This window comes from Colossoma macropomum, unplaced genomic scaffold, assembly GCF_904425465.1.
Source record: "Colossoma macropomum unplaced genomic scaffold, Colossoma_macropomum, whole genome shotgun sequence".
Taxonomy (NCBI): domain Eukaryota; kingdom Metazoa; phylum Chordata; class Actinopteri; order Characiformes; family Serrasalmidae; genus Colossoma; species Colossoma macropomum.
The window spans coordinates 23122093-23132373 of NW_023494805.1; the positions used below are offsets into that span (position 1 = coordinate 23122093).

The 10281-nt window shown below is 39.0% G+C and overlaps 1 protein-coding gene across 1 annotated transcript in view; it reads left to right on the top strand.

The window, feature by feature from the left end:
• The window catches only part of rbpjb (recombination signal binding protein for immunoglobulin kappa J region b), a 54166-nt gene extending 44192 nt beyond the window's left edge, over positions 1-9974 (top strand). Inside the window, exons 5-11 of the mRNA XM_036597783.1 lie at positions 391-565; positions 2348-2485; positions 3200-3312; positions 4647-4787; positions 6511-6666; positions 6866-6969; positions 9073-9974. Of these exons, the coding sequence (XP_036453676.1) occupies positions 391-565; positions 2348-2485; positions 3200-3312; positions 4647-4787; positions 6511-6666; positions 6866-6969; positions 9073-9409 (1164 nt within the window). The 3' untranslated portion in view covers positions 9410-9974. The remainder of the gene's footprint in view (positions 1-390; positions 566-2347; positions 2486-3199; positions 3313-4646; positions 4788-6510; positions 6667-6865; positions 6970-9072) is intronic.
• The last annotated feature ends 307 nt before the right edge of the window (positions 9975-10281 follow it).

The following is a 10281-nucleotide window of genomic DNA, read 5'->3' on the forward strand; positions in this document are numbered from 1 at the left end:
ATTTTTTTTCATTCAGTTTTTAATCACTTTTTATATAATATATAGATAAGCTATGGATGGAGGGTCTGAGGCTGAGATTATGTGTCAGTGAATGCACATGGACTGTTCCTGTTGCTACATGTTAAAGTATTTAGTCTGGTAGTGTTTTAGATTGTGGGCCAGCAGACTGACAAGATCCTGATCAATGCTCACATGTACCTCCTACTTAATAATAAATAACAGACTAAAGCAATGGGTTTGTACACAATTTATCCCCAAATGTCAATCAGCCAAGACATATTTGTTGCTGAAGTTTTGTGCTGGAGCAACCAGGCCAGTGTGTTTAGCATTGTGCAGTATGCTCTTGTATTTTTAATAATCAATAATATGTAACTGCATCATCTCCCACAGAACTACTGCACAGCCAAAACATTGTACATATCTGACTCGGACAAGCGCAAACATTTCATGTTGTCAGTGCGCATGCTGTATGGTAACAGCGCCAACATCGGAGTCTTCCTCAGCAAACGCATCAAGGTCATCTCCAAGCCTTCCAAAAAGAAGCAGTCCCTCAAGAACGCTGACTGTGAGTGCAGAAACTTCCCAGAACAATACACACACAAACACGGACACTGCTGCTTTTTTGGGGCAAGTTTACAGGCTTGAATTGTGTAGGTGTTTTGTACTAGACTTTCAGTTTTGAGTTGTCTTCTTGCTATAACATTGAAAGATCGTCTGAAAAAGTATATACAGCAATTAGGAAATTCAACAACACACCGACGTTTGAAAGCAATTTTACCCATGCCAATTGTTGCTAAAAAGCCTTCTGCTGGGCATACATTCCACAGTTTTTACCTCCAGCTTGCCCCTTTTGACAAATTCTCACAATCAGAAGCACTTTTCCAGGTTGGGAAATTGGTCAGAAACAGCTGACGGCAAAGATGATCTGATAAGGTGAAGGGAAACGAGGCAGTCTCTAGCCTTCTGATCCGGAGGATTCATTGGTCTTCCTTTTCAAACTTGATAGATTTTTACAACACAAACCCTGTAGTGGGAGATGGTCAGCTCTGAATTGAACTGAATCAGTCACTGAACCACATTCCGGCATTAGCCAGTGAGAGAGCTTCATTTTCATTGTTTGTACCTTGGTGAACAAAAATGTCCTTGTTTTTTTGACAGTGTAGGGCAGTGGAGAAAAAGATGAAGAGATGATGTATTATGTATTTTGAGCACTTATTCATAGCCGAAACTCAGTATGCGGGACACCCTCCCTTTGCCTAATCGTCTAACTTGCACAAACTCGCAGCAAAATAATACATTCTGTAATTGTAAGGCTTACATTAAATGTGATGTTCTCTGTTTTCACAATCTTTTTGGCTTTTGTAAGTTGTATGCTGTATGCCCAGCTTTAAACTGTATGTACCTAGGTCATTTTTCAAGCTACCGCAAGGGGGAGACACAGCCACCACTTACTCAGCTTCAGGGCCACGAGACATATTTTCAAGAGCCCATATGAAAAAAAAAATTTTCCGCACTTTATTGATATATATATTTTGCAAAAGTTTCAAAGCATACCATTCACCCCTGGTCTACATGGTCCATATATGGAAACTAAGCTGCAAAAACACCATGTTTTTAAATTGAGTGTTTTTGTGATGTCACAAAAACCAATGCATTTACCACTTATTTAGCATGCAGCAGATTAGCCCCACCCATTGACACTGAAGTTATAAGGAGTGTTTTTGCCTGGACTGCTTTTTGAATGAAGCACAGTACAGTGCAACTAATCAGAACAGAGGCGATTTACATACTATTGCTGTCCAAAAAAAGCTTCTTTTCCAGTTTCTACTTTTGTAAAATTTTTTTTCATGTATCAAACGCAGCAGCTGTCCATTACAATTTGTGATGAATGGACCAATAGAAATGCTCCAAAATCACTTGGAAAGAAACCTCTTTACCTTAACTTACATTAAACATTTTTGCTTTCTCCTGTAAAGTTACTATTTTGGAGATACACATTTTCTTTGGACAGTTTGATATATGTAACAAAAACAGCCTATTTAATTATTTTAAACGGAATATTGAAAGAAGATAAATGGTCAGGTAAAAATGAATTATGACTAGTTCATAATCTCACTTAAACAGAAAAAAATACAGGTAAAAAATGGAGGAGATGGGCCCTTTAACGTGAATTCAACTTGGAGCGTGTTTGAATGTTTGCTGTGGTGCTCTTTTATCTTCCAAATATATCTCCACTTTGGAGTTATCGCTCTCAAAGTCACCGTTAATATTTAATGACGCCCAAAAACGCCAGACTAACCTTTTATGACTCCTTTGCTTATCTCTGTCTGTGTTTGGGTATGTGCAGTGTGTATAGCGTCAGGAACGAAAGTGGCACTGTTTAACAGACTGCGCTCTCAGACGGTCAGTACGCGCTACCTACACGTGGAGGGAGGGAACTTTCATGCCAGCTCGCAACAGTGGGGAGCCTTCTACATTCACCTGTGTAAGTTTCACACACCAACACACAGCCTTAGTGCATTAATATTAAGTGTGGCTGCTCACTCGAGCGGTTAGACCAATCCATTAGTGGTTGCCAAGAGTAAATGCAAGTTTAAAAGCACATACATATAAAGTCATGCAAAGGCACATTAGAAACACCTTCATATATAATTTGTTTGCCTGCTAGATGATCTATTACAACACCAAACGCATCAGACTGAGTCACACTCAGACAAACAAACACACAGGAACGTAAACATCTTAATCATACAGACGGCAAGTAAACAGAAAAAAATATTGGTATCTCTTTACTTGAACCCTGCTACGTAACATCGACATAACATCTGCCATGACATGTTTATGGCATTATCGTATGCTGTCATGAGATTATGTCCAGTAATGTAACTGGACAATTGTAATTGTAATTGTCATAATATTTGATGTCATTACATGGAGTCAGTCAGAGTCAGCAAAATTAGAATGTGACGTAAACTGTCATTACATTAACGTAATGGCATCTGTCACGCAAACTAATGGTAATGGCAACATGACACTTATATTATTGAACAAAATCTTGATATTATATGTTACCTGCTATGACATGTTTATGACATGGTTATATCAGTGTTATGCAGCAGGGTTCAAGTAAAGCGTTACAGAAACATTGAAGACACATTATATGCATGTTCTGATTCCCTGTTTTCTGTGTGTTGTACAGTGGATGATGAGGAGTCAGAGGGAGAGGAGTTCACCGTGCGTGATGGTTATATTCACTATGGCCAAACCGTCAAACTCGTCTGCTCTGTCACAGGAATGGCCCTGCCTCGACTGGTACATACTGGCTGTATTTCTGTTTGTTTGGTCTTTGTCTTTCTGTCTGTCTGTCTGTTTGTATGTCTCTATTGGTCTGTCTTTCTATCTCTGTCTATAACAAATAATGATATATATCAAAATTCCAATGTGAAAGAAAGCAATTTTCACAAAATTACAATTTTAATTATAGCCTATATTATCAAAGTATGGAAATTCAATCTGATAACTCAGAGCTTGTGAACGGCCTGTAAATGAGTCAAACCAAACAGAAGAAACCACTCATGAACATGACATCACAATCCCACCTAACTGGCAGTCTGGTGCACATATCAAAAAAATTGACGTGCTGGTCTTCTTGGCCAAAATAACAGGTGTAAACACTAACTTACTGAAAATAATACACACGATAATACACGCAGTTTAATCTGCATTCACAGTATTCATCAGAAAAATCGCAGTTAGATATTTTCCCCAGATATCTCAGGCCTACTGTCTATTTTATTAGCTCTTAGATTAGAGGTGGCAGTCACAGTATGGTGATTGCCCTGCTCATACCTGTTTCAGCTGTTACCAGGGAGAGCTCAGCTTAGGCAGAGGTCCTGACTAAATGCCAGAAAACTAACAAAAGAACCGACGTTAACCTGTTTTTACAACAGCACTTAACAGCTTTCTCTGTTACTGAGATACTGAAGCTATGATTAATCTCTGTGTGGTGCACTTAAGAGTGATGTTTACAACCAACAGCCAATCGGCAAACATGAGGAGTTGAACGACTAATTTTTTTAAAGAAAGAAGAGGAAACTGATGTAAATTTGTAAAAAAAATGTAGCATTTTTAACGATGAAAAAGCAGCACTGACGCCACTGCTACTGCATTAGTGCTTATTGGAGTAATAATTATTTTATATTCTTAACATCTGTGGAGTATGATTTGCTTTCTCTGCCAATGAAGAGATATTTTTCACATGATTGACACCACAAATGTTATGAAGAAAAAAAATTGTGGGTTGGAGGGGTCCACCTCCTTCAGCCCCTGATTGGTAAGAGGCTCACCCTGATCTGTTCATGATCTAAAATCCTGAACTTAGCCTTATGTCGCTATGGTGATGTAATCTGGTAAAACATGATCCACTATCATTAGGCAGAAAATCCAGGGATAGATTGAGCTAAAGTTAAAGTTAGCTGCCTGAGCAAGAAATCCTGCTTTATGAGAAAGCCCTGTGAGCACCCCCTTGTTAGATCTCTCTTCTGATGATCTCTTTATAACTGTACTTTATCAACTTACTGTATGTTTTTCCCAACCTCCCTCTGTATGTGTTGCATCCATGCACTTACGCATGCATTTCCCTATAGATCATCCGCAAGGTGGATAAGCAGACAGCCTTGTTGGATGCAGATGACCCCGTGTCTCAGCTGCATAAGTGTGCCTTCTACCTAAAGGACACGGAGAGGATGTACTTGTGCCTTTCCCAAGAAAGGATCATCCAATTTCAAGTGAGAGCCCTCTTTATCACTCATACACACTCATACACACACACACACACACACTCGAAGAGTCACCTCATTTTGATGCAAGATAGCAGCTCATTAATTATTTTCTGCGTGAGTTCTCCAGTCCTCCATGGTTATAATTTTCCCTAAGCACCTATATAATTGATACAGAATGAGTTGACAGTTTATTAAGTACTTTGTACCTGCATTCATTGGTCATTTCATCAGGTAATACCTACCTAGCTTATATAGGTTTACAGTTACTGACTGTAGCCATCTGTGGCTATGAACAATTTATCAGCCAATATCTACTATGTCCAAAAAAGAAAACGGCGCCACCTCTGACCCTCAAGGTGTTGTTTGGGTGGTGGACCATTCTCAGCACAGCAGTGACACCAACATGGTAGTGTGTGCTGCACTGGAATGAGTGTATCAGGCACAGCTGTGCTGAGTTCAGAATAGTCCAGCAACCTAAAATATCCAGCCAACAGTGGTCCTGTGGTGAAAAACTGACCACTAATGAATAGCTAGATGATGACTAACACGAACTGTGCATGAAAAAAAGATGAGCTATCGTCTCTAACTGTACTTTAACAAGGTGTATTAACAAGGTAGGTGTATCTAGTACAGTTTCCAGTCAGTGCTTCCGGCTACGCAAGACAACCTGGAAATCAGACCTTTATACCTCTTTTACACAAACAGAGTGGCATATATTTTTTGAGGCTTAGGTCTTAGAACACAGCTTATTTAATTCACAAACTCAAAATCACAAACTGAGTGTATTGGATTCTGTCAACATTACGCATAGTCTGCTTACTAAATAGGCCCACCTGTTGGTGATGCAGAGGAGAGCTTGGTACTCTGATGTATTCAAATGATGTGGGAGTGCTCTGATATTACATTGAGTAGAATCTGGGCTGATACAACCAGTTCTCTCCTGGATTGTATCTCTTGAAGTGTCCATGTCATAGAAAACCTCTAACATATATCTACCTCTTCAGGCTACAGCAGTTTAGCCCCACCCATACACATCTTTCAGTTTTTTCAACGAGGCAAAATACAGTGCAGCCAGTGAGAACATATTATATCAATAGGGAAGTGGTTATGTAAAAATGCACAATGACCATTTTTGGTACATAAAACCAAACAGATGTTATAAATGGACAAAAAATGTGGAATATGGGCTCTGTAAGGGGGAGCCATCTGCATTGTCTGATCTATAGCCCTCAAAGGCTAAATGGACACATACTGCTTTAATACTCTGCTGCAGATTCATTTATTGGGGAGTGGAAGGCCCTTGCAGCACTATCTGCATTTCATTGGCACATGGAATTAGGCAACTTCCCATTTAGACTCCAAAAGAGGTCTGATGTATTCTGCTCTATATGGAGAAGATATCTGTCTCACCTGTTCACAGGTGCACAACATGTGGTTTAAGATAACACTCCAGGACTAATTTTCAGTACCTAATTGTTATTGTGTATTTTCATTGTCACAATTGCCTTTTTTTGATGATTCTAAAGCTCAATCAAAAATTCAACTTCATCCAGCAATACTACTGTGCCTTATACACTTGTACACAGAGTACATCTGCATGGTAGATGGACCTGATAAAATTGACAACAATTGAAAGTACAAGGTTGGTGTAATAAACTGCCACTCAGTGTACATTCTTTAAACCCTTAGGGTTTGTCAGCTCTGTATGTGTGTGTTCTTTGCTCCTCAGGCCACTCCATGCCCGAAGGAACCAAATAAAGAGATGATCAATGACGGCGCCTCTTGGACAATCATTAGCACGGATAAAGCAGAATACACCTTTTATGAGGGAATGGGTCCTGTCCAGTCATCTGTCACACCTGTGCCTGTGGTTGAGAGCTTACAGGTACACACACACACACAGTCATGCTAGAGCACGAACCCCTATATACTCGTCCACCACCTCACCCCATGGAGGGGGAAGGGATTAGATAATATGGTAGAAATAGCCATTTTTTGTGTCAGACTAAGTATGTGAAAGGAGTAAGACATGTTCATACAGACATGACTAAATTTTCTGTGTGTCTGTACGTGTGTGTATGCAGCTGAACGGTGGAGGGGACGTAGCGATGCTGGAGCTAACAGGACAGAACTTTGCTCCGAACCTGCGTGTGTGGTTTGGAGATGTGGAAGCAGAAACCATGTACAGGTAGGGTTTTTTTTCTTCTTTTTATACTTGGAGCAATCACATACAACACATATACTTCCGAATGGCTTCTTGCTTGCTATTAATATGCTAGAGCTCCAATTCCCAGTATACCAACTCCAGAACTGTTTACATACGAAGGCTTTAAAACCTGTTGGGTAAAGGTGTGAGTGAAATGTTAGGATGATGGCTTGCTTTGGGCTCACTTAAGAGCTAGTGACAATGACCGGCAAAGACAGTGTAGTGGGGCCACCCTGGTGTTTCACTTACTTTATAACAGGGCTTGAACAGGAGATGAGTTTAAAAACGGAATGAAAGTGTATCTGTGACTGAAAAAAAGAATGATTTTAAGGTATTATAGCACTACAGTACAGGAACACTGTATCACTGTATTAAATACCAAAGCCCTCTGCTATGTTGCCTTTAGGTAAGTTACATATATGGTACTAAAACCATGTGTCTAGAACATAATACTTATTGCCTAAATTAATTTTTCTATTTAAAAACTTGATGATCGTCAGCCCAGCATATTATCACATTTACATCTCATGTTCAAGTTTAGCTCATTGCCATTACTGTTAACTAAAATTTAAAGTGAAAAAAGCACAGTTTTCTTCTTAACTACATGTAAATCAGCCAAGACATGTTTTGTGTCTTTACTTTTCACACTGTATCTACCAGGCTAATGTAGCTAGCAAGTAATGGAAGCTTATACCCCATCAATTAGTACTGTATAAAAATGCATGTCTCAGTTGTTCCCTCTCTAAACCCAGACTTATTATTCAGTTAAATAAAAAGACTTATTATTAAGTAGACTTTTGCTAATATTCAATAATAAGGTATACAACACATGCAGTATTCAACATGTGCATTATTGTTATCGTGGACACTTACTATAACTGCATTATAATCAAACACGTTGCAGTTTCACCAGAGATATTTTTGGTTTCACAAACCCCCGTTGGTGTCACATTATGATCTAATGCTTTATTTAATGTTTGTACAGTATTATTTTTATTGTTACTGCTCTAAGCACATTCACAGCTCATTGTAAAGGATAAAATGCTATCCTGTCATACTCGATCTACTTGATCTATAGTACCCAGCGTCCATCACCCGGACTGGAAAAAAACATTCTAGGGCAAACAAACATGATGGCCATTAAAAAAAACAGAATTTCAGAAATTAATGAAAACCGAAATCCTAAATCAAAGACAGAAATCTCCAAAATGTATAACCACCAACACATTGTTGCTGTTAAAAAAATTACATTTGTATCCAGTCATCACAAGTACATAATATGACAACGTTTGAACACCACTATTAAAATGAGTGAAAGTAAGTGAACACAGGGAATAAACTTAAATGTGGTGTATTTCTGCAAAATTTAGTGCACACTGTGAGTTTAATATATTGTAAAAAAACTAAAACAGAAAATATTACTTTTGCAAGCTCACATTTTAAATTTGACTTTTTTCCAATATGATAAATTTAGCAAATAATTTTGCATTAAAATTTATCAAATTACACTTTTGCATAAAACTTTTTTTTATTATTCTTTTGGCTTGCTTGCTTGTGGTGGGTGTAATGTTGTGGGTAACACTGCTACCCCTCCCTGTGCATGCACACCACATTCTACCTATAAGAGTTCCTAGGCGAGGCTCCTAGTGTTATATTCACCTCTCTGTGTAACATGATTACATTGCAAGTCTCTTTGGATAAGAGCATCTGCCAAATGCATTAATGTAAATGTGATAAGTTAGGTAATTATCATAATATTAATTCTTGTTAACATATCAGCACATGCCTTTTTAGTAGCTATAAAAATTGGATAAAAACTGTGAAACTATAAGTTGTGTAATTATGAGAGTGTATGATTGCTGACACTGAAAAAAAAAAAACGAACAAAAGTACATTGTGTAGCTAAAAGAGTAGTCTCTGCTCTCTTGTTAGTACTGTTAGCCTCATAGCTCCAATGCAGAACTAAAGAAACAGACTTCAGGTACCAAACATGTTGGCTGATTGAATAGAAGAAAGTTATATAAATGAGATTTTTCACCGAATTATTTCTTTAACTAATTAAGTGCTTACCTGTTTGTGCTGCAGGTGTGGAGAGAGCATGCTGTGTGTAGTTCCAGACATTTCAGCATTTCGTGAGGGATGGCGGTGGGTAAGACAACCCGTGCAGGTTCCGGTGACACTGGTGCGGAACGATGGCATCATTTACTCCACCACACTGACCTTTACATACACACCAGAGCCTGGGCCCAGGCCTCACTGCAGCGCGGCCGGAGCCATCCTGCGGTCCGGCAGCAGCGGCCTGCTGACCACCAGTGGGAGCAGCACAGGGGGAAACGCAGACACAGCAGCCTACGGCACCAACAGCACGCCAAACTCAGTCACAGCATCGTCCTCCAACGCCACAGCCGCTGTGGTGTCATAACGTACACAGGAATACTTGAACTCTTCACGTGGAAAAAAGAAAATTAACAACAAACAAAAAAGACAAGACTTTTTAAAAAGTGCTGCATATTGATTTCAAATCCAGAAGACAGAATTGAGGAATTCATAGAGTGGAGATTCAAAGGTGGAAAAAAAGAGAAGATGCAGTCCTGGGATTTTCGACTCACTGCATTCTTCTGTAAGGAACGCAAGTGTCTGTGTGGTGCTGTGTGTGATGGACACAAAAGCCAGAAAGGCAGAACACACCCACACCGATCAACAAGACACAGAAAACGAGAAGGAGCCCCAGCAATGATACATCTGCCATGTACAAAAATATCTGTTGAGATAGAAGTTCTATTCTCCTCCCCCTTTTATTTTAACTTCTGCCTTTCTCTCCCTCTTTCCTAGTTTGTGTGTTTTTGTGAAGGAGCACGATGTGTCATTGCCTGTGGGTGGATCCGGACTCGTTAGAGGAGGGTCACATTCAAATTGTAAGAGTTACATATAGTTTTATGGACCAAGGTTATTGTATAAGCTTTAGTAATGGTACATTTTTCTCCATACCTTTTGTATCAAAACATATAGTATGCTTTTGTTACCAAATAGATTCTGTTCCTATTCTGAGTTTTTACACTTATTTTGTTGTTACTTTCTGGGGTTTATTTGATGATAGGATGAGGGTGTAGCAGGGTGTTGTTGCCTGGCTTCTGTATAAAGCTTCTTTCATCTCTTTAGCGAACGGTTGCTTTTCACCTGTTTGCTCAGACTTCGTTTTTGATACTTCTCGATTTTTAAAATGGGACTTTTTTCCTTTCTTTCTTTCTTTTTTTTAATTTGAATTTTTCTTTGGGAAGAAACTCAGAGGGTCTA